The 24,718-nt window shown below is 36.1% G+C and overlaps 2 protein-coding genes across 3 annotated transcripts; one reads left to right on the top strand and one right to left on the bottom strand.

Moving 5' to 3' along the window:
• The first annotated feature begins 12 nt into the window (after window positions 1-12).
• Window positions 13-18,614, top strand: LOC122031785 (heat stress transcription factor C-1a-like). 2 transcript variants are annotated; one of them, XM_042590926.1, is made up of 3 exons: window positions 13-20; window positions 17,413-17,704; window positions 17,784-18,614. In XM_042590926.1, exons 2-3 carry the CDS (start codon window positions 17,492-17,494, stop codon window positions 18,459-18,461), a joined length of 891 nt encoding a protein of 296 aa, XP_042446860.1. In that variant the 5' UTR covers window positions 13-20; window positions 17,413-17,491; the 3' UTR covers window positions 18,462-18,614. The 2 variants fall into 2 exon arrangements, with proteins under 2 accessions (XP_042446860.1, XP_042446859.1); XM_042590925.1 differs by lacking the exon at window positions 13-20 and having other exon boundaries at window positions 17,373-17,704.
• Window positions 18,615-19,217: 603 nt separating this feature from the next.
• Window positions 19,218-22,079, bottom strand: LOC122031784 (GTP-binding protein At2g22870-like). The gene is made up of 4 exons (XM_042590924.1): window positions 21,485-22,079; window positions 21,128-21,197; window positions 20,556-20,718; window positions 19,218-19,827 (listed from the first exon to the last, which is right to left on the bottom strand). Exons 1-4 carry the CDS (start codon window positions 21,996-21,998, stop codon window positions 19,609-19,611), a joined length of 966 nt encoding a protein of 321 aa, XP_042446858.1. The 5' UTR covers window positions 21,999-22,079; the 3' UTR covers window positions 19,218-19,608.
• Window positions 22,080-24,718: the final 2,639 nt, after the last annotated feature.

Consider the following 24,718-nt stretch of genomic DNA (forward strand, 5'->3'; position numbering starts at 1 on the left):
GAATTATATCATGGGGAAAGGTGAACCTAGGAGATCGTGGCACGATTAACGTCGGAATCCGGCCAGATCTATGAGAGAGCTCAAATCAACAGTAGAAGAAAATCTGCTCAAATCCGGCCGGATTCCGACACCCGACGATTCATCTAGATTCATCTTTCTCGGATATAATTTTGATCGATCCGATGACCAGAGGATACCGGCAATGGACTGGAAGTTATTGCTGGATCGCCACGTAGTGGACTCGATAGAGTACCTCATGGGCCTCATAGCAGAATTAGACCGGTCACGATTCGAAATCAACAGATGTTCACAGTGCAATTCATAATTTATCATGATTCAGTAATTAATTATTAAATAATTAACTAACCTGTCAAATTATTTGCCGATAAATAATTATAAATTAACTAATTAATAAATAAACATCTTATTTACTCTTTTATAATTATTAAAAAAATAAAAGAAATGATATTCTTAAAAAAAAATCTCAAGAAAAATTTTTAAGGATAGACACATAAATGATGAGACCCACAAAAAATGAAATGATGGATCCCATCATTTATGTGTCTATCCTCAAGAATTTTTCTTGAAATTTTTCTTTAAAAATATCATAGCTCAAAAAATAATAATATAATAAAAATACTATTAATTAGTAATTAAATAATTAACAATTACATTAAAACATCAATAGTTACCATCTAGATGCGTATGATACTCATTTTCGAGTTTCAGCACTAATAACTTTTTTTAACATCTATAAAAAAAATTATAAAAAAATTATCAAATCGATAACAGTAGTCGACCTATTAATCCGATTATGGACGCAGATTTTATGAAGTTAATTTATAATCGACCGTCAAATCTCCTATCGAAAATTAATTCCTATCTTCGTTGTAGCAAATCTCATCCTAAAGTTCATATCATGTTAAACTTGCAACCGATGTACTAAGCTCCTCGATGTGTTGTCATTCGATTCTTCATGCTTACGAGTCCCCTTCATTTTGGACCTTTGTGCCATCAAGCTCACAATCTCCATGACCATATATATAGTCACTTAATACTCATCGTCCTAAATAGTCCTTTGAGCTCTTCCAAAGTATCAAAGTATGCATGCTCTTTTAAAGCCTTCGAGCCATTAAGTACAAACCAACTTAACCACATGGAGTCACCAAACTGGCAAACTCTATCCGTATGAATTATTCTAATTATTTGTGGATAATTAATGCACATTTAAATACCACAATTTAAACCTAATTTAAATTATTTTCTTAAACAAAAACAAAAGTAACTTAATTGAACTTGACCCTCGAAGCATCTTTCCGTGAATTTAGTACTAAGTAATAAAGGTCAAATATATTTTTTTATATTCGCTACTTTTTAAAACTTGGTATTTCAAGGGATGGTAAGAAAGCAACTGTTTAAAAAAAAATATTATTAATGACTGAATTAGTGATGGGATTTAAATTTCATTATTAAATTAGCCATCAAATTAATATTCAAATAAAAAGATTTATATATCATTTAATGGTATAAATGTAGGATAAAGAATTCATAAATCTCCACCTAGAGCCGATCCCACGAATATGGAGAGAGGTAAATACAGGTACACAGTTGAAAGTGCATAGCAGAGACGTTAACCTCGTGTCGTGACACCCCGAGGATCTCTATAATGATATAATATTATTTAGCCTAAATCCTCGTAAATTTATTTTTGGCATTTACCCAAAAAAATTTATACCAAATATCTTCCGTCTTTTAAATTCATGATCTTTTCCATGTATTTTTAATATGGAACTTTAATTGTATTCCAAATAAACCTCCCCTCAAACGAAAAACCATTATTACTCTTTTGGTCCGGGCCTCCCCTTAGGTATTTGGTCATTGTTGACCTGCTAAGATCTTCTCCGCAAGTATCCAATTACTCTTGATATGCTTTGGGTCTTTCCATAGGCATTCGATCACTCTTGACTTGCTCCGAGACTCCCCTCAATTTCGTTAACTGCCACCTCATATGACATTTGATTTGGACCATGACACTGATACCACTTAATGTGACTAAAAGAATTCATATATATATCTCTATAATGATATGATATTGTCTATTTTGGGTCTAAGCTCTTATGGATTTATTTTTAGACTCTATCCAAAATACCTCATATCAACGGAGATATCTTTTATTTTTTATATTCATAATATTTTCTATGTCTTATTGGTACAATCATCCTCCGAAAGTTTCAATGATTGACAAGTATTTAAGTTTAAGTTAATACATTAGATCTAACTTGAGTTATGAGTGTGCAGGATAAAAGAAACCCAAGAAGGTCAGGGACTGAATTCTTGGCAGAAAGAAGTCCATGCAGGTTAGAAGGCCAGATATAAGACAAGGGAATACCAAGAAGATCGGGGACCGGATTCTTGGCATGAAGACCTGGAGATGAGAAAGCTCTAGGCATAAAGTCCAAGAAAAGGTCGGGGACCGAATTCTTAGCATGAAGACCCGAAGATTATGGAGCTTCAGGCACAAGGTCCAGAGAATAGGAGGTTCATTTGACATGAGGTATTTGAGATCGATTGAATATAAAAAAGGAGTTTGTGCTCAAGGGTTTAGGGGTGAACAACCTATTTTAGGGTTCTCTAATTTATTGGTGAGCTAAAACCCAAAACTCGGAAGCAAAAGAGTGTATCAATCGATTAGCACAAATTATCATTCGATTGGTAATCAAATTCAAGCACACAGAAAGCTCCGTGATCGATTGGGAAAATCACCAATCAATTGGTTGATCAATTGAGAAGCTCTCTTCGTGATAACAGAAAGCTCCATGATCGATTGTCTGATCGATTAAGAAACCACTAATCGATTAACTCATCAATTGAGAAACTTTCTTCACGAGAACAGAAAGCTCCGTGATCGATTGATTAATCGATTGGGAAATCATCAATTGATTAGTTGATTTATTGAGAAGCTTTTTTCACAAGATAGAAAGCTCCATGATTGATTGACTGATTGATTGGGAAATCATCAATTGATTGGCTGATCGATTGAGAAGCTTTCTTTGCAAGAATAGAAAGTTCTCAGATCAATCAAGAATAGAAAGTTCTCAAATCAATCAACTGATCGATTGGGGAACTACCAATCAATTGGGTGATCGATTAAGATGTATTCTTCGCAAGAACAGAAGGCTCTCATATCGATTGGTTAATCGATTAGTGCTTAATACCAATCAATTGAGATTCAAAATACAATAATCTCAGTCGTCCATTTGAAGTCAGTAGCCGCTCAACGGATAATTAGTAATCGATTGAGGCGTTCTTCAAACAATTTACGACGACCAAAAAGTAGAGAAACGCTCGATTCTAAAGCATCTAAAAAAGAGAGATTTGGACTCCAAACTAAGTTACTGTTCTATTACTACTCTTTTGCTCATTGTAGTGCCAATCTCTCATCTTCAATCTCCAAGCAATCAAAAAAAGGAGAACCAAGCTAAAAACGTGTAATCTTTCCTTTCTTCTTCTCCTTTGTTGCCATTTTCTTTTGAGAGCTTTGAAAGCATGTTGTATAAAGTTTTTTCACTTTTGGTGTTATTCTGAGAAGGAGAGTTCATAGTGGAATCTATGACTACTTATGTGGACCCTTAAATTAGTTATCTCAAGGAAGTGGAGACCAAGTAAATCAAAATGTTAGCATTATAATATTTTCAGTTTCAAGTATCCGTTGTAAAAAAAAATCAAACTTAATTATTCACCCTTCTTTCTCTAGCTCTACATATCCTAATATATATTTTCAATATAAAACTTTAATTATATTCCCAACTATAAAAATTTAATTATTATTACCACTCTTAACTCGTCAAAAAGTTTGTTTTCGCTTAGCTAAAGTAATTTTAATAAATTTATGAAGTTCAATTAAGTTGATAATTCTTGTGTTTTTTAAATGAAACGGTTATATATAAAAGATTTTTTTATCAAAGTAAATTAAAAAATAATTTATTTTAAAATATTATATGGTAGTAATAGATGACGATACTTTTTAACATATGTCTCTCATAGTTAATACTCGAATTATATAAAAGGTGGTCGTTAAGTCAATTTATAACTAATATATTATGATATTAACATATTAGAGCTGTATGATTGCCACACATTATGCAATTATAATGACATTAAACTAAAAATATTTTTAAAATAAGAAATATAATAAAATGTTATTTTGATTTATTTATTTTTTTAAAAAAGCAAAATAATAATGAGGGCCCAAATTCAATGGTTATATTAGCCTTGCCAATTAATGCTCACGACATTACTTAGGGAGATTCTTTATCGTGATTTTTTCTTTAATGTCGATCCTTATAGATAAATATAAGTATATAAATTAAGGGGATAAATATAAATATATAAATTATAAATGTATGACTGAATAAATCATAAATTGTCAATTAATTCTTAATTATTACATTAAAAATATCATGTACGACCATTTGTATTAGTCATGAACATTATGTGATGTTCTAATAAGTAACCCTTAATTATAACTAGGGTTGTAAACGAATCGAGCTGGTTCGTGAGTTTTTCGAGTCTATTCGAAAAATATTCGATTCATATTTGAATTTATCGAATTCGAACCGAATTCGAATATATTCGAACTTTTTTTCGATCCGAACTCAAGTCCAAATTATATTATTCGATAGTTCGCGAGTCGCCATGAGCCTTAATATTTTATTAATATAAGTTAAATATATATTAAATAAATAAATTTTGAGTCTTTCGAGTACCTATTTTCGAGCAATAATTCGAATAGTTCGCGAACATGTTCGAATCTTTCGAACCGAACTCGAACTCGAGTCCTGATTCGAACCGAACTCGAATACAAAATTCTAAATTTTTCGAACTTCGAATCGAACTCGAACTCAAATATACCTATTTCGAACCGAATTCAAATTTTAAAATTTTCAACATATTTAACTCTATTCAATTCATTTACGTCCCTAGTTATAACTGATAGCTATAACTTAAATTAATAATCTTACGCCAATTAATGCTGATGTACTTTTTCTTCAGATTATAAAATGTCACCTCCGGAAGGATTTGGCAAGATCCGTGGAAAAAAAAGCTTTGATAGTAATGTGTCGGTGAGTGTCTTTGGGTGGTAATCAATCAACCAGTGGCACAATAAATAAATAAATTGATAAATATATAAGTAATCAAAATTTTCCTTACGCATATTTAAATTGGACCTCTTGTTTTTGGAGAGAGGTCATATGATTAGGTTATTAAGTGAAAAATTAAATATTTAAAAATTTAATTGTAATGTATCAAGAAAGATTTTTTTTGTATTTGAAAACATTAGTTGTTTGGGCGCATTTTTATATTTATTTTTTAAATTTATCTACATGATTGATTGAAAATTGTTATGAAACTAAATTTCACCATCTCTTAAATTAATCGAGCTTAAGATTTGGGTATCTAATACAACTAAAAATTTTTAGATCTCATCAATAGTTTAAATATATAGGAGCAAACTAAAGAAACTTCTTTTTTTTCCCATCTTTGCTCCCTTCAAAATATTTTCTATAATTTTTGTTTAAAATTCATCATCCATCCACTCAAAAAAAATAAAATAGTAATTTACAAGTAGAGTATTAAATATACATAAACTATGGTATAAATTATGGAATTCAGAATATATCTCGATTGATATAAAAAAAATTAAGTAGAGTTTAAAAATAAATTCACGAAGAATTAGTTTCAAATTGAAAAATATTATATCCTTGTGAAAATAATATATGAATTTCTTCGACTTAACAAGTGATATCAAAGTATGGTCAAAATGAAATCATGTGAAAAATCTCAAGAAAAAATGAAGGAGGTAAGGAGGCTCAGATGACGTGAATAATGGTAGGAACTCCTAATAAAAATCCATAATAAACTATTAAGACATGTATGTGGTGCTCTGAGTATTAATATTCCAGTAAGGTATACATCTAAATGTAGTGTAGAAGTGACCTCGATTGAAGTATGGTGGTCTTAGGAGTAGATTTAGAAATTTTTTTTTTTTGAAGCTACAATTCATATAAAATTATAAAATATAATTTATATCAACTGAAAGACAAGTAGAAAAGTTAAAGTATTATTATCAATTCATATGTGACTTACAATTGACATTTAAGCATCTTTCATTTTTTTTTTATAATAATTCATGGTACAATTATTTGATAAGTTACTAAATATATAATTTTTAATATGTCACCAAAAAGTCATTTAACTATTGATCACTCATTTTATTGATAAATTTATCAGAAGACTCTTCGGTTTTATTTTTAACATAAGTTTTATAACTCCTTTTTCGATAGATTGTTCAGTATCCTTTCATCTCGAAGATGATGGTTCTTGAAAATTTGATTTTCTTAAAAAATATCTTAACATATTACATATAATTCTACCAAAAAAAATCAAAGCAATATCAAAAAAATAAGAATACTAAGAATCAATTCTAAATAATAAAACTAACAAACACTCCAAAACAAAAGACAAGATTTAAAATTCCTATTATCAAAATAGATGAAAATTTAAAAGCACCAAACTAACAATTAACACATAAATATGTTAGGACATGTATCAGCTAGGGCGGTGAATAACTTTGATCGCTTCTTTTTTATGTGTAGCAGAAACTTGAAGTGAAGATACTCAATAATGCTAACACTTGAATTTTACTTGGTATCCACCTTCTTGAGATGATTAATCCAAGGATTCATTTCTCTTAATCATAACTCTATTATGAAAGTCTCCTTCTCAGAAACTTTCCAGAAGCGAAAAAGCCTTATACACTTGTTCTTACAAAAACACAACAAGCACAACAAAATACATAAGCGAATATGAAAGTAAACACTTTACAATGAGATCTTGCTTAGCTTGTTATCTTGTTACTCAGAAATACCTCTTGTTGAATCAGAAATGCAGCAACACTTCACTTCAGAATCCCCAAGAACCGGTCCTTCAAATGCCCACGAACTCCCCTTTTCTAGGGTTCCTTTCAATTTCATACTAATAGATTATCAGCTTATAATCGATTAAGTCAATTGATTCTGAAGCTTTATGTTTTTCGCAAAAACACTCAAATCGATTAGCCTAATCCATTTACCCTTGCTAAATTGATTGGCTCAATTGATTCTAGCACCTTCTGTGCTCTCGTGAAAAAACTCTCCAAATCAATTTCAGCACCTTCTATGCTTTCACGAAAAACTCTCAATCGATTTGCTATGCTGAATCGATTAGCCTAATCGATTCAGTAGCTTACTGTGCTTCGGGAAAACCAGCCTCCCAATCAATTGGTAATGACTACCAATCAATTGGTGTTGCTCAATCGATAAAGACAATTGATCCCAGTAGTTAAACTCAAAAGGTCATATTTAGGGTTTATTAATCGATTTTACTTCCTAGTTATCGATTACTAATCCTAATTTCAGCCTTTTCGAGGTTGAAATTACATCTTGCATGGTATTCGGTTGATCTATGTAGGATCGAAAAGAATGAGAGGGGGGAGGGGGGTGAATATCGTTTTTAAAATTTTTCTTTTCGGCATTAAAAACTCGTCAAAAAACTAAGTACATAACAAACAAATTAAGTATGAAAAAGAACAACAAAAAATAAGTATATTTTTTGTTTTACTTGGTTTGAAGCTTTTGACAACTCTTACTCCAAGGATCACGATTCCTTGAACAGTATTGATTGGGTAATCCACTAAATTCTTCTTCGAAGAGCCTTCGAGCAGAGAGGTCTAGTACAAAGATGAAGAAAGTGTAACACTCTACACTTCCTCATGCAACAACAATAATAATTAAAAATAAACTTTTACGGAAAATAATTGGATTAAATATTGAGGCTTGAAGTTGGTGTCATTCTTACTGTAGTAGTTGGGTGAGTATAGTCGCAGCAAATAGTTGTAGAGAGATGGCGTAAAAGAATCAACTTGGAACAAATAATAGAAGTTATTTCTTGAGTGTTGGCCTAACAGTTCTTTTATAGGCATTGGGGACACCTCGGTTCATCCAGAGCATCTCAAGTGTTCAAACTTTATCCTTCTGGAGGTGCCTCCAATTATCTGAAGGCACCTCCAATGCCATCTGAGGCGTCTCCAATCAACCTAGGGTGTCTCTACCAGCTAAAACTTCATCCGTGAAGTTTATCTATGCGAAGGTGCCTCCATCCATCTAAGGTACCTCTAGCACTGTTCATTCAGGGTGCCTCCATTCAACTAAGGCACCTTGAGCACTATTTATCTGAGTCTTATTTTTTTATTTTGACTCTTGTAAATATGTTAGAACAAAATAACAAAGAATACCTATAAAATAGAGTTATGACACATAATAAAATTATATATTAGATTATGCTTGGAACGACCAGAATCTAATTTTGGTCTCAACTTAGATTTTTAAAATGGATCTAAGTTGGACCAACGACTATAGTTCCACTAAGGCTCGTCCTCACTGAATCTCTCTACCTGATCTTACTTGCCAAACATCTGGTCTTCTAGACCTTATTATACTTTCTTTGGTCCTACTCAATGTATGATCAACTTATTCGACTAAGACTTACCTGCAACTTTGAGTTAGCATAATAGATATCAAACAGTAAGGTAAAGCAGTGTTAGCAACTTTCAAGATCTGTTGGTCCAATCAACTATATGCGGTCGACTAAAAACCATTCGATCACACATGCTTGGAGTTCACTCCTCTAAGACTTTTCATTACCTAGGGTTACCTCCCCCCTAGGGTTTTCCACTATCTAACTTCACTCATTAGGACTTTCCACTACCTAGCTTCACTCACTCTAGCTTCACTCACTAGGACCTAACTTCACTCATTAGAGCTTTCACCGCCTGACTTCATTCACCAGGACTTCCACTACCTAACTTCACTCACTAGGACTTTCACTGTCTAGTTTCAATCGCCATGACTTGCCCTTAACGTCCAGTTAAAACTATCCACTCAATAGACTTCTCACATAACTAACCTTTGGTTAGGACTTACCCATTCTTAACCTCTATTTAGAATTAGTCACTCAGTAGACTTCTTACCTGCCTAATCTCCTATTAGGACTTACCCTTGCTAATCATCTAATCCTGACTAGACTTCACTCTTCCAAACATCAAGTCATGTTTAAATCAATCCTTGGTCAAACTGACCAGACTTAAGTACATTGTCAAACATCGAGACCCTAGAGGCTGATTGCACCAACAATCTTCTTATTTTTGATATTTGATCATTTTCTTAAGTTAGGTATTGGTATTTAGGGTTTTCTACCAAAGTTAGGAGATTTTGAAATCACTATATTGAGTTTAAATCAAATTTAGCTAATATTTTCACTAAATCACTATTGGAATCTAAGTTTAGTAATTTACGATGACAATTGGGTATGTGTATTATTGAGTAAGACTTGTTGCTATTTTTTAAACATATATTTTTTATTTTTTTAATAAAAATTATTATATGATTTTAAAAATCAATAAATTGATTGGACTCAGACTATGTCAAAACCCTAGGATCCATGTTCTCATAGATTTAGCAGCCTTGGCATATCACAACCACCTAGGAATTAACTTGATTATGTACTATGAAATCTAGATTGGTGTAAGATGCATACGGTGTTAGCTGATCAATTCAGACATTTTAATTGATTGAAGATGGTTATCAATCGATTGAGAATTGATGATTTCGACTAAAATAGTCTAATTTTAGTTCATTAACCCACGTTTAATTAACCTAACAATCCCTAACCTATGAAATATTTGTATAAGTATATTAGGGCAATTTTCTTGGTGAAAATAAAAAGAGGGTGGATTATGGTGAAAAATATGGAGTTACAGGGAGGTTTGGATTCAAGATTGAATTTTTAAACCTCATGACTTCATTTTAAGTTTTCCTAAAGATTTAAGAACTCAAAATCATTATTGGTGCAATGATAGAAGTTGGAGCATGCTTTGAAGGGGAGGTCTTCCTAAAAGGCATGAGAACCTTCATTGTGATTAATGTTCAAGGTTGAGCATATGATACAATAAAAGATATGAGACATTCATTGGGTCCTTTTGAACAAATTGACTCTAGGGAAAAGTTTTTGATGTGTGTCAAAGGGAGAGAAATGTGAATGTAAGTTAGAAACTTTCATTCATGCTTTGGGATGGAATGAAGTCATAGAAGTTGAGTTAATGGCTTAACCTAACTTGAACATATTATCAAACATCAAAAAAAAAAGGAAGATTGTTGGTGTAATCTTCCTCAGGTCAAGATCAACCAAGTTGCCTAACTCTAATGGACTCGAGTTTGAGTTTCGATATTTGACAATATATGAGATCAAAGTCAAGTAGGCCATGGAGGACCAATACTTGATTAGTAAAAGTCCTAACTGAAGATTAAGCAAGGTAAATTTCTAAACTCGAGGGTTAGGTAAAGGAAAGTCCAATAGAAAGGTTAGCAAGAAGAAAATCCAAGTAAGTCAAGGAAGACCGAATACTTGGTGTGAAAATCCTAATGGAGCTAGGCAAGGGAAAACCTTAACTGGAGGTTAGGCAGGGTGGAAGTGAGTGACTAGTCCTAACTAAGGTTAGGCAAAGGAATGCCCATGTAGGTCAAGGAAGATCACATGTTTGTAAAGGAAAGCACTACTATGGTGTGGTAAGAGAAAACTCTAATTGAGGTTAGGTAGGGTAGAAGTCTACCGAGTGGCTAGTTCTAACTAGAAGTTAGGCAAGAAAAAAATTCAAGTGGATCAAGGAGGACCACACTTAGTAATCGAAAGTCCGCCGAAAAGTTGGTACGAGAAGGAAAATTCAAGTTGGTCAATGGTTAACTAGACACATGGTAAAGATCTCTTGATAGGTAAAGTCCCAACAAATCATAGAAGGCTTCAGGTTGGGCAAAGAAACTCTAAAACCATATTTGGGGGATTAGGGCTAGGTAATTGATTGGGTAATCGATAAAGGTCAAAGCTAATGGATCAACTGATCGATTGGAAGCTTTTCCTCGTGAAACAGAAGGGTTCTGGATCGATTGGGTAATTGATCAAGATTATCTCCAATCGATTGGGAGAAATCACGAACGAGCAGTAGCTTCCCAGATCGATTGGGTAATTGATTGGGAAGGTTCTTCTTCGCAAACAAACACATTCCTAGTCGATCAATTGATCGATTAAGAAGCTGCTTAATCGATTTCTCGATTGGAAAAAGTGAAAAAGAGTCATTGCGAAGTTTGAACAGCTAGATTCAATCTGATTTGACAAGATAATCGATTGAGAGTAAGGTCAATCGATTGAGAACCCTAAATCAACGCGATATAAAGGGATTTTGCAAAGGATTAAAGCAAACTCTTCTCTGCCTTTCATTCGTCAGTTCTTGAGCTCTCGGAGACAAGTGTTACTGCACTTTCTAGACATCAAGAGGCATTTTCCAAGCAAGAAAAAAGTAAGCTAGGCAAGATTTAAGTATTGTAAAACCGTTTTCAATTTTCATTTGTATTTGCTTCTTCTTTTTTTTGGTATATTCTAGCATTTGTGCTTATACAAGGCTTCTCATACTCCAAGGAGGTATTCATAGTGCATATGTGAATGAGGAGAGTGGACCCATGGATTAGCCACCTCAAGGAGGTGGATACTAAGTAAAGCGAAGATGTAAACATTGCTTCAAGTTTTCCGCTGCAATATCAACAAGAAGAGAAGCGAACTATTCACCCCTTCTAGCTATCAAGTGTCCAAACATTACTAACACTGCTTTACTTTATTGTTTTTATATTTATTGTGTTAACTCAGTATTGTAGGTAAGTCTTAGTCGACCTGGTTGATTAGACACCAAGTAGGATCAGAGAAAGTCCAAATAGGTATGGGAACCAGATGGTTGGCATGTAAGGTTAGGTAAACAATTGGAGGAGAGAGATCCAATGAGATGAGTCACTTAGTAAGCTTCTCACTTGCCTAACTTCCAATTAGAACAAGTCACTTAGTAGACTTTGTTGGGGTTGCAAGGTTGCAAACATAGTCCCATATTGAAAACACATGGAAAAGATCATGGGTTTATAAGAAAAAGATATCTCCATTGGCATGAGACCTTTTGGGTAGAGCCCAAGAGCAAAACCATGAGGGCTTAGGCCCAAAGTGGACAATATCATGTCATTGTGGAGATATCTAAATTCTTTTCGATCCTACAATTGGTATCAGAGCCCGGACTGCCAGAAGGTTTAACCGCCGACTGTGCACAAGAGCTATGGTCTGATTGAACCATGTGAGTACAATATTGACCTCGAACAAAGAAAGTGGGGGCTCCTATGTTCGGATCAAGAGGACTAGACACCAGGCAGGAAGTCCTAGTAGGTCGGGTGGACCGAGGGGCAGGAAGTCCTAGTAGGTCGGGTAGACCGAGGGGCAGGAAGTCCTAGTAGGTCGAGTAGACCGAGGGGCAGGAAGACCTGGTGGGTCGAGGATCGGACGTGGGAAGCCCATGGTCCTTTGTTTGAGGGGGGGATTGTTGGGGTTGCAAGGTTGCAAACATAGTCCCATATTGAAAACACATGGAAAAGATCATGGGTTTATAAGAAAAAGATATCTTCATTGGCATGAGGCCTTTTGGGTAGAGCCCAAGAGCAAAACCATGAGGGCTTAGGCCCAAAGTGGACAATATCATGTCATTATGGAGATATCTAAATTCTTTTCGATCCTACAGACTTCTCACCCACCTAACCTCCGATTAGGATTTATTTTTCCTAATCATCTAGTTATGGCTAGACTTCTCTCTTACAAACATTAAATCTCATTTAGATCAACCCTTAATCAAACTGACCAGACTTAGGTACATTGTCAAACATCGAAACCCTGGAGGCTGATTACACCAAGAATCTTAATCTACTAGGACTTCCATTGGCCGACATCCAGTAGTCTGTGATATGTTAGGATTTCCCGTTGCCTAACATCCGATCAATCTTGACTTGATAGGGTTTTATAACCAAGTGTCCAATTCGTCTTGTCCCATTTAGATTTTTCTCTTATCAACTTTTTATTGGACTTACGTTCACTAAGTGCAATCCTTCTTGACACACTTGAATTTTTCTCTTGCTATAACCTTCTCATTGGAGTTTTGTTCACCAAGTGTTTGGTCCTTCTTGATCCACCTAGACTTTTTCCTTATCAATTTCCTGTTGGACTTCCGTTCACCAAGGGTGGTCCTCCTTGACCCATTTGGATTTTTCTTTTGTCAACCTTCCCGTTGGACTTCCATTACCTAACCTCGAAATTTCCCTTGCCTAATCTCAGTTAGGACTTTCTAAATTATAATTATCTGGTCCTCCTTGATCTACTTATTTTCTCACTCATATATTATGAAATATCAAAATTTAAATTCAAATTAATCTAAACTTAATTAATTTAGTCAACCTTCACATAGAGTAGATTGCACTAATAGGAGGCCCATGACCCCTTACCTCTTTATGAGTCCGTCCAAGGGAAAGATTGCATGAGTCCGAATATAAACTCATGAGAATTTAATTTCAAAGTAGAAAACATTATATTTCATACGTCCCATCCAAAACAGTCACTTATTAAAATTACAGAAGTAATTGAGAGAAAATTTATAAATTCCATCGTGATTTTTTTTAAAAAAAAAAACCGCTTAAATAAGTTCTAGATTTTTAAATATATATATTTTTAACTTTAAAATATATAATTTTAAAAAATATTATAAAATAAAAAAAAACCTAACCTCAATTAATGTGATACAAATGTTTAAAAATAATAATAATAATTTTGGTCAAAACTAGGACGCAGTAGTTTCAACCAATCATTTTTTATTTTTTCTTGTAACTCTGAAAACATAAGTGAATTTAATAGTCTCTTAAATTGCATCTCTTCGGATTTAAATTTTATTTTTAAAACAAAATTAATTAATTTATAGTTGGTAGGATTTGCACACTTTGGTTTTTATTACTTAAAAAAAAAATTATATCTCATGATAATATAAAAATTATAACTTTTAAATTATATAGATATTTTCAATAATTTCTGAGAGTTTAGATTTTTTTTTAATAAAAATGATATTTTTAAAAAAAACACAATCATAATATTGTTACCAGGGCTAAGTTTTTATAAATTTATTTTTAGACTCTATCTACCACACTTATACTAATAAAGATATATTCCAACTTTCTAGCGTTTAAATCCATGACTTTTTCATATATTTTTAATGTACAATTATGATTGGATTTTCAACCATCATCCCCTCAAGCATCTAGTTACTATTGACCTGCTTTGATTTTGTACAAATTTTTCACTGCCTAAGATTCACTTAGGGGTGTAAATGAACCAAGCCGCTCATGAGCTATTCGAAGCTCGATTCGATAAAAGCTCATTTGAGCTCGTTTAATGAGGCTCGTTAAGATAAACAAACCAAGTTCAAGTTTCACAATACTTGGCTTGTTAGCTCGTGAACACGTTCGTTAAACTCATAAATCAACTTTTAAATAAAAAAAATTAATAATTTTGATATTAAATTTATACATTTTACAATCTACTTATTGGGTTTGGTTGTTGGATGTAGACCTTGTATGTATAGAACCTATAGTCCTGCATCTATTATTATATATGGACTGATAATAGATGTCCATTATCTAGGGTTGATCCCCAAGCGCTTAGGGAGTTATTTTGACATATATTCTTGTTCCCCATTGACAAGAAGTTTTACGCCGGCGTCATCCTTTAAGCGCCTTGGAAGACTTTTTTTTCCGCTGCATTTCTTCCATAGAAATCAAGCTGACGACACTAAAGACAAGGATATGGTTCTTCAATCAGGTTCCTTATCTATTATGTTTATAAATTTATTTTTCTTATGTCATATTTAATTGATAAAACGAAGATTCATGCTCATATATTTTTGTATTTCCTATATGTGAATTCTTATACGGTTCTTAGAATTCATGCGACTTAGGTTTTACAAGAACTATCAATTACCCTTGACCTGTTTGAATTTTTCACTTAGAGTTCCCTCCTTTAGGAAACCCCACTTCCTTCACCTAGGGATCACTCCCTCAAAATTTTCGCCAAACATTCAATCACCTTTGATCTATTTAAACTTTTTACTTAGAGTTCACTCCTCTAGGAACCCTACTTCTTTCACCTAGGGTTCACTTTCTCAGAATTTCCGTCAAGCATCCGGTTACGCTTAATAAGTTCAGACTTCTTGCTTAAAGTTCACTCCTCTAGGAACCCCCACCTCTTTCCTTTAAGATCATTATTCCATCCATATATCTCGATTTGGACCATGGTTCTAATATCACTTATTAGGATTAAAAAAATTTATATAGATCATGATTCTAACATCACTTATTAGGATTAAATTTTTTTACATATTTCTAGAATAGTATGATAATATTCACTGTAAATCTAAGCCCTTATAAATATATTTTTAAATTCTATTAAAAAATTTATATTAATAAAGACATCATTTTATCTGTTAAATTATTTTTCTCATGTATTTACAGGATGATACTTTCATTATATTCTCAACATTTATCTCACTCTATTCCTTATTTGATATATATATATATATATATAATTTTAAAAATCTATAACTTTTTTAAAAAAATTATATATATTTTAATTTTTTATCAAAACTATATTACATATGACTATTTAAGCATGCACGTTGAAATAGATCTCCAACCTCTTTTAATATTTTCTAAAAAAGTATTCTTTAATTTTAACCAATTATATACATGAAAGATAATGGTGAGATCTGGCCTAAGATCAGAAAAGTCATTTCGAGGTGATTGGAGATATTATATACACGTAATTCCGCCCATTGGCTCACACTCCCCTGATTTGTTATTATATGATTAGAACTCGATGAATCAGTCGCCACCATGGAGATCTATTAAAAGAAGATCCCTGAATATTTATTATCGAGATACGTTCATCAGATAAAATCGATGAAGATAAAAAACTAAAGGTCAAAAAATAAAAAATTCTCACCGGTGAGCCAGAGAGGTCCCACAGCACCCTACTACACAAACAGTCCGTACGTCTCGAAGTAAACGGCACACTCATCCTTGATACACAACTAAAGTTTTTCGATTTTTAAATGACACCCGACTATCTCGTCTTGGTTTCTTGTTTGGCTCTTTATTCAACCAGTAAATTTCGTACCTAAAAAAATATTGAATTATGTAATATCGGAAGTTTTTCATTCGCCATTGGCCCTTATAGCACAAATGTAAAATTCATCATCCAACGATCTCATACAGTCAATTCTATAATCATATAATCATCTATGAAAAAATAAATCAAAAAATTATAATTAATCAGCACAGAAGATTTTTTTTTTCTTGATCTTATGAAAATTAGAACTCTTGTCCTATGACAACTTAATCTTATTTCGGGGGCTATAAATTTAATATATTAATGTGGTAAAAAATGAGTCACTCGTCTATAGTACTCCTGTCAATTCGTTTTCATATTAACATGGAAAAAATAAATCATAGATGACTATTAATTATTAATACAGTGACCAAAATATAAAAAAAATATACCCAAACAAATCAAATTTAAATCTTATAATTTAATAGGATAACACGTCGTATCTTCAACATCGCACCATGCCAGGGGACCTATAAATTTAGTACACGAGTTCGTTGTTCACTTTGTTTAGAAAAGTCAAGTTGGAGAGGATGGGGAATATTTTATCCATATACAAACGGCTCTTGAAACTAGATTCCCATAAAAATTTTGTTCGTAAAACTTTCCTTCGGAAAAAAAAAAAAACATTTACTGCGCACAATCGACACGTCCGACAAAATAAAGGAGGACCTTCAATTCCCTGCGTAAAAAGTCAGAATTAAATGTTGCACTGTAGCCACTAAATGGTGCAAATATGGGCATGGATTACGAAAGGATTTCTGACGCATTATTTAACGCATCGTATTTGCAGCGAAGGAATACATAGGGCGGCGGGCATTGTAGCTGAATCAGAGAGCATCACACCGCACAATTTGTCAACGAACACCACCGACCAAAGATAACGAGCAACTGGTATACCTTTGTCGTCTACCTTTCAGGCTCTAGTTTCACTCGACTGATCAGCTAGTGTTCAGCCCGGATCCACATGCCACCCATGCCACGAGCATGATGTTTGACGCACACCGATATAGATTCATTGGGGAAAAACACACGCAGGCCACATGAGGTACGCAACTTATTAAAAGCGTAACAACGCACGCACAGTGAATTCCGTGACCTCTTCTAGTTCACAAATCGCTTCGTACGAAGGATCAAGGAGTCGGCGCGCGTCCCGACTCTCCCGGTGCCCTACGAGAGCTACAATTAAATAGACTATATATGATTGCGCGCAAGGCTATAAATTAAGGCATGATCGATAGGTGCGAGAGAGCAAAGGAAGAGGAGCTCCCGGTTGTCTGTCCATTCATCGGCTCCACAGGTGATTCGGTATATAATTTTGAGTAAATATCTAGAAATGGAGAAGATGGATCACACTTTGCCAGCGGCTCCTTTCGTGGCGAAGACGTATGAGATGGTAAGCGACCCGAGGACGAATTTGCTGATCCGGTGGGGGAAGGGGGACAACAGCTTTCTCGTGCTCAATCCCAGTGACTTCTCTCAGCTTCTTCTGCCCTTGTACTTCAAGCATAATAACTTCTCCAGCTTCGTCCGCCAGCTTAACACTTACGTACTCACTCAGCACTATTTCTGGTCAATTTCTCTTGGGTTAATTCCGTTTCACTTTGTTAGATTGCGTGGTGTATCAGGGATTCAGGAAGGTGGATCCGGATAGATGGGAATTTGCTCATCTGTCGTTCCTCAGAGGGCAGATTCACCTCCTCCCTCGGATCACACGAAGGACCAAGAAGAGCCAATTTTACGATGCTGCCAGCAGCAGTAGCGGCGGCGGTATCAGCAACGATGAAAAGAAAGACGCGGCAGCGGCTGCGGAGATGGAAGGGGAAGTGGAGGACGTGGTGCTGCTGCGGGAGCTCCACCGGCTACGGCAAGATCAGATGGTGCTCGACGAAGAGCTCCAGCGGATGAGCAAGCGGTTGCAGGCGACCGAGAGGAAGCCGCGTCAGATGCTCTCCTTCCTCGTCCAGATGGCCAAAGAGCCTCAGCTCGTGTCCAGACTCGTCCACTCTAAGAAGCTGCAGTACTCGGCGGCGGCCAAGAAGAGGCGTCTCGCGAGCGTCATGCCGTCGCTGACTCCTCCACACCCGCCGCAGGAGCTCCCTGTTCTAGTCTCAGAGGCCTTCCAACAAACAGTTCGTGAGCCAGCGTTACTCACACAAGTATACCCTGGCGTTGCCATCAACCCTATTCCGGCTGGTAACGTCGTCAACCCACACGAGTTTGGACTCGACGCGAGTTCAGAGACGACAGCAGCAGCCGCTGCAGCCAATTTCCCGTTCTCTTTACTTGGCCACGTATTTTTCTAATGTTTAATTAATGACAAAGCACCGCTCCAAATCCAATCTGGCGCCTGTGCGTTAGGAAGATATTTGTGTACTTTTCATGAAGTAGATCAGCGTTATGAACATCTTTGAACACCATAAAGGTCAGAAATGATAACAAAGATTTACCATTTACAAGCGTTGCGTTGAATATTTATCCATCGTTTTCGCTTGCAGTAAGTGCTACCGTAGCTGCTACTCTTTCATGGCGTGGAGTGTTTGCCAGCGCCCAAGTCTGTTGCTTTGCTAGAGTATGAGATAAGGAAACAGTGAATCTCAGGACTTGCCTTTTCGTTGGGAAGGATGAGAAAGCAGGGCCCATGAGGTGGAGCAAGAACAGGATAGGGGCCCTTTAGGCCTATAAAGAGTGGGGGGCACGGCCTACATGAAATAATTAGTGTGTGGGCCATTTGATTGGGGAGTGAGTGATGGCTAATCGACAGGTCGTAATCCAAGCATTTAATTTGTAACCTGAACAGACAAGTGCAACGAATCATTAACTGTTCGGAGAAAAAGGAAAACAGTGAGGAATTTTGATCATGAAGATCCTACCGTGAGGAGAAGCAGGGTGGTCCACTGGATTTGGAGCAGAAAATGGGGATATGATAACACAACGCATCCCTTGTTTATCATTTACTATCATATCAGACATCATCCCTGAGATTGCAAGTACACGGCAATGATTTCTTACAGCATCATTTATAATCCTCACGCTCTTTGTATGATCCTAAGAATTATCTATATAGTGAATCCACGATTAAGTAAATATCTTTCAGTATTTTCCAGGTACACACATAAACACGTTAGTATCGGGTGAGCTAATGCAAAAATGATGTTACAGAAGCGAGATGCTGAAAATATTTTGTATCAACTTTGTACAGCCATTTCTGTATGAAAAGCAGATACCATAGCGATGTGGGTCTCGACTCGGCGAATAACAACCGAGTAAAGCAATTTCTGAGTGCCAATCTGTAGGGCCAGAGCCAATTCCATTATCTTGAGAGGTAGGTTTGAGGACCACAGGAAGAGCCTGTAGGATGGAGAGATAAATATCTAAATACCTTTGAATTTTCTTTTAATTCTCTTGTTGTGGTCCTGAACAACATTAGACGGTGCCACACCGGACCTTATCCTAGTGCTTAAGCCAATAGTTTCTCAACTGAGCCATGTGCAATAATATCTCATCCCGACCTTGGTTGGTCACACTACTAGTCATTATCCAAGGTGGTGCTTCCTGGAAGTACTCACTTATCAGTTTTTGAAAGTCTTCTACATGTTCTTCAGGTCTTTTACCACCACTCTTCTTCTTTTTACGCTTGTCGCACTTTGTGAAGATAATTGTCATGGGGATCTGACAGGTCCATGAGAAAAAAGGTGCCAAGTTAAAATCATGAAAAGGATGCCATCTGTTTTAAGTAATTAACCAACTCAGAATCCCTTGATGCAAACTTGTTGTATAAATACAACCAAACATAATTTATCTAGGTGTCTACAAACAAAGACACATCAGGCTGCAATTAAAAGTCCTTGAAGAGACAACACATTGCATTATTGATATGCCTACAAATAAATGGGAATGAGAGATGTCACAATTGTTCGGTATGTCAGGACGCAACTCCATGCCGTCATCGATAAATTGAGTTAGAATACAACATCTTGGTAGGCCATATAAAGACACTGAATTAGCAGAAACTTAACAACAGCAAGATGGAAATCAGATATTGAGTAGAAAATAATGGTTATTCTTCCACAAACTGTTTTCCATAAGCGATGAGACATGAAAAACAAAAAATATAGTTATTGGACAAAAGAAAACAACAAAAAGGAAACAAGATGTTATATATATGAGTGGCGGTTAGTTGTTTGGTCTCCAGAAGAACTTGTAAGTAAATATGTAAGGATTGTTTCAAGGCATCACTAATGGTGCTATTGATGACTCTTGTTGCATTTAGAACCCAATGCATCATAAAGCGTGAATTGGTTAGAATACAAAGAGCTCTATCTATCAAACCCACATCAAGAAGAGGCCAACTAAGAAGAAATTGAGAAACCAACAATTGGTGAATCATAAAACTTTACCTGGTTTTGTCCCAGCCAACTAGCATATTCAAGATCAATCTTCTTAGCCGGGATGCTGGCATCTATAAGTAAGAAGACGGATACTAATGTTGCCCGATCAAGAAAGTAGCTTTTGGTAAATTCATTCCAGTTAACCCGCAGTTCCTGTGGTGCAGCAGCATATCTGCTCTAAAATGTCTCGAGAATTAGAAACTGCAAGTGCTCATCACAGGTAAAACCACTATAGAACCATGAGCTAAATTTTAACAAATTGATATCATGTTGGTATCTAGATTAGGTAGAAAGTTTCTCACATGAGAAAATGGATATATTACCACTTATTTGTCATTCTGATAGCATTGTTAAAAACAAAAAGCAAATTTGAAGTTGTTATCTTGACCAGTTGGGCTTCAAATCTTAAATGTTTGGAAACCGAAAATTCAAGTCACCAAAAATAATGAAAAAAGTAATATTGTATCTGAATTCATATAAATAAACGAAGGTTACACAGCCAGCAAAGACGATTCTGAACACAATAGTATGAGTGTATGAGGTTTGTAATAAAAAAGAGACGGCTTTATTAGAGACATTACCCATAACCAGGCAGATCCACCAGAAACCAAGAATCATTTATGCGAAAATGATTAATGCACTGAGTTTTTCCTGAAATAAAACAAGATTGTACTTAGTTAGGATTGGAGGAGCGAGGGGTAGAGGGAGAACGGAAAAAAAAATCTCTGTAAGTCACTCCAATAGTCCAATTGACGTAATAGATCTGGAGAAAGGAAACTTTATAGTCATGAGAGTATGAAATCGATATGATATAAATTCCAATCAAATAAAATATAATGCACGACTATTGTTGTTTAAACTCTGAAAGAAAGAAAAAAATCCCAACTCCGAGACCCAAGTAACACGTCGCAAAGAAGTAACATCAACGAATAGCATACCGGGCTTCTTGGAGGTGAGCGCGAGGCGCTTCCGCCTGACAATGGAATTAAGAAGGGACGACTTGCCAACGTTTGAGCGTCCGACTAGGGCAAACTCTGGGAGGCCATCGGAGGGGCAGTCCTCGGTCTTGGTACTGCTTTTGACGAAATCAGCGGTGGAGATCTGAGCGTCATGGGCGTAAGGACCCAGCACGATGTTAGATCCTCGGAGCACCCTTGCACTAGCAGCGGCGGCGGCTCCGGCACGGTCCACTCCCGGCGGAACGAAGAGCCTGTCGAATGGTATCTGTACCTGGGGAACCTCTCCACCCTCTTCTACGATTCGGGGCGAGATCGGGGAGTCAATTTCCAAGGGTGCGGACACGGCGACCTGCGCTTTGGTGGAGAAGGAACAAGAGCGGGGAAGGAAGGGAGAGGGAGCCCTTTTCCTGGCGGAGAGGAGGAAACGAAAGGATCGAGAGGGAGGAGGGTAGCCGGAAACGATAGGAAGGAGGAGGCGAGAGTGGAGAAGCATCGTGACGGTGGTGTTTGTGCCTGCGATTGTTGCGAGTGGAAGCTTGGCCGCCCTAGAGCTCAGTTGGCCCTAACCGATAAGGTCCAGAACTCTGCTGCATCACCTAGGACACGAAACTTAGTGTTATCCTATCACAAATGATAAGTTCGTAGGTGCACCAAATACAAATTACGTCAACGAACGGCCAAAGATCTGTTTGCTGTCTTGCTCAAGACTCTGGGGAAAAGTATTGAAATTTAGTCACGTGGAATAGCAAATGGGCCAATATTTAAACCAAAAAGATCATAGATAAATGGCCGGCCCACAATAAGGGCGACTACTGCACACAAAATGGCCCACGTTCTCACTGTGAGAAATAATGACATTAAACAAAGAGCACATCTAAGTATCTAACTTTCCAAAATACCGTAATAATATATTAATATAATTTAATTTTTTTATATAAAAGATAGATGTCCTTTTTCTATGGTTTCGGCCAAATATGATGGATGACCAAGTCATCTGTCAATGAATTGAATTGATGAGCGCGCTCTTTATAGATCATCGATAAAAAGGATGATGAACTTGATGATACTTCAATAGAGAGAATAATGTCATAGAGTAATTTTGACAAGTCGGTTCAACACTCTAGAGTTTATATACCTATCAAAAGAGGATGGAGCCTCAGAGAGTCCGAAAACCTTTGCACTTATCTTCTTTAGGGTTTATACACCAATCAGAAGAGGATCTTCAAGTTAGACATTGCATTCTACTTCATAATCTTCATATGAGTCAATGAGGGGGTTAGATCCGACAATCATTAGTTGTTTCTCCATTCACTAAATGTGTCTGAAGTTGGGAAACTAAGAGATCAGATCTAACAACCACAAAATTATTTCTTCATTCACTCGGTGCCACATGTTTTTAAATATTTATAGTTGTTGTCTGCATCTATCAAGAAAAATGATTTCATCATTCAGATAGTTATGCTACTCCCTTATCCACATGTGCCATACACATTTCAATGGGCCAACATAAAGGGTGAGCTTGATTTGAGGATGAAAAAATGAGGTCGATGTTAAGTGACCTTGAGGATAAACGAAGTCAGTGACAGAAGTCGAGACAAGGAGGATGTTGGGATATGAGGTCAAGTTCTAAACAGAGTCGATGGCTCGGGCTAAGTTGAGGATAACATCGACGACTGAGGCTGAAGCAAGTATGATGTCGGCAACTGAGGTCAAACCAGGTATGATGCGAGATCTGATACTAAGGCATGGAGGATGTCGACGACTGAGGTAAGGGATAATGTCGAGATCTGAGACTGAGATATAAGGGATATCAGCAACTGAAGCTGAGGGATATGTCAAGATATGAAACTAAGATATGGATGATGTTGGATTCAAGGTTGAGACATAGATGATGTCAGCGACTGAGGTCGAGCGATGTTGGCGACTAAGACTAAGGCCTGGATGATGTCAGGATCCAAAAACGAGACATGGATGATGTCAATGACTGAGTCCGAAGCGGGAACGATGTTGACAACTGAGACTTAGGCATGGAGGATATCAGGATCAGATGTTGAGACATGGATGATGTCGTGATTTGAGACTGAGGAAGAGACGATGTCAACGACTGAAGTCAAGTCTTAGTATTTGTCTTATATCCAAGCAAATTCTATTCCTTGGGATGAGTGTGCTGAGTAGGTTCGATCAGACCCTTTATCTCATTTGGACTGAGTCTGATCCCTTTTGGGTCAAGTTTGACCTACTTTACTTTGACTAGTAGCTTAGCATGTCTTTTGACCACATGGAGCACGTGGGGACTGTAAGATTTCGCTACATCACAAGCTTTCTCTTCAAGTCTAGTTGAAGGAGATGCAGTCCGATTGATTGGACTGTACTGAGTTATCATCTATCTTCAGAGCTTATCTTTTCAAGATGTTGGGTCGAGGTGTTGGCATTTCATTTGGACGGCTAGCCAGGTTTTGGTTGTCAGAGAGATAAGGCATCACAATTAATGAACACGATATGAAAGATCACTTATCATCCTCATGATTGGCGTGTCGTACCGTCTCATTAATGGACGACATATGGTATCCATCTCAAGTCGCAAGAGAACCTTACCTAATTTAATTGTGAAAGTGTGTGGTGGTGTTATTGTTAATGCAATTGTGGATCTGATAAAGGTGGTATGTTGCTGCCTATTTGGTCTCGACATCCGACAGTTGTGCTTAAACCATCACGAAGATCAATATGTCGTTTCATAACTTGTCATTGCTGCACTCTAATGGGGAGAGATTATATCACAAAAAGTTCATCATCCCTTCTTCTGTTTTCAACCCTTTTGCCTTGTCCTTATTCCCTCTTCTAAATCTATGGTCGTCAATGACCCATCAAACCTTTGTTATGAGGCTTAATAGACCATATATATGAGAGGTACAGAACCGCAACTCCAACTACAGTTCAATATCCCTTCCGTTCACAAGATCTAGATTCGGCACTAGAGCATTGGCCACACAAGCCACTTCCAAGATACATCACCTATTTTTATGTTTATTAAGTTTTTTTGACAGAACATCATATGCTGGTTCGGCATCCCACGCCGACTTGTATCTGATAATGGGAGACAGTTTGTCGGTCAGAGGCTCAGAGAGTGGTGCGAAGTGTTAGTATTACCCTAGTACCAATTATGAGATGATTGTAAAGGGCATATTTTGTATCATATATCACTATTAATAAAAT

Source organism: Zingiber officinale, chromosome 11A (assembly GCF_018446385.1).
Source record: "Zingiber officinale cultivar Zhangliang chromosome 11A, Zo_v1.1, whole genome shotgun sequence".
Lineage (NCBI taxonomy): Eukaryota > Viridiplantae > Streptophyta > Magnoliopsida > Zingiberales > Zingiberaceae > Zingiber > Zingiber officinale.

Coding starts and splice junctions, on each gene's coding strand:
- LOC122031784 (XM_042590924.1), bottom strand. CDS start 21,998: ATGCTTCTCCACTCTCGCCTCCTCCTTCCTATCGTTTCCGGCTACCCT. Junction 21,198..21,484: donor GCTCACCTCCAAGAAGCCCG/GTATGCTATTCG, acceptor GTTTTATTTCAG/GAAAAACTCAGTGCATTAAT. Junction 19,828..20,555: donor GTTGGCTGGGACAAAACCAG/GTAAAGTTTTAT, acceptor TGGACCTGTCAG/ATCCCCATGACAATTATCTT.
- LOC122031785 (XM_042590926.1), top strand. CDS start 17,492: ATGGAGAAGATGGATCACACTTTGCCAGCGGCTCCTTTCGTGGCGAAG. Junction 17,705..17,783: donor TCCGCCAGCTTAACACTTAC/GTACTCACTCAG, acceptor GTGGTGTATCAG/GGATTCAGGAAGGTGGATCC.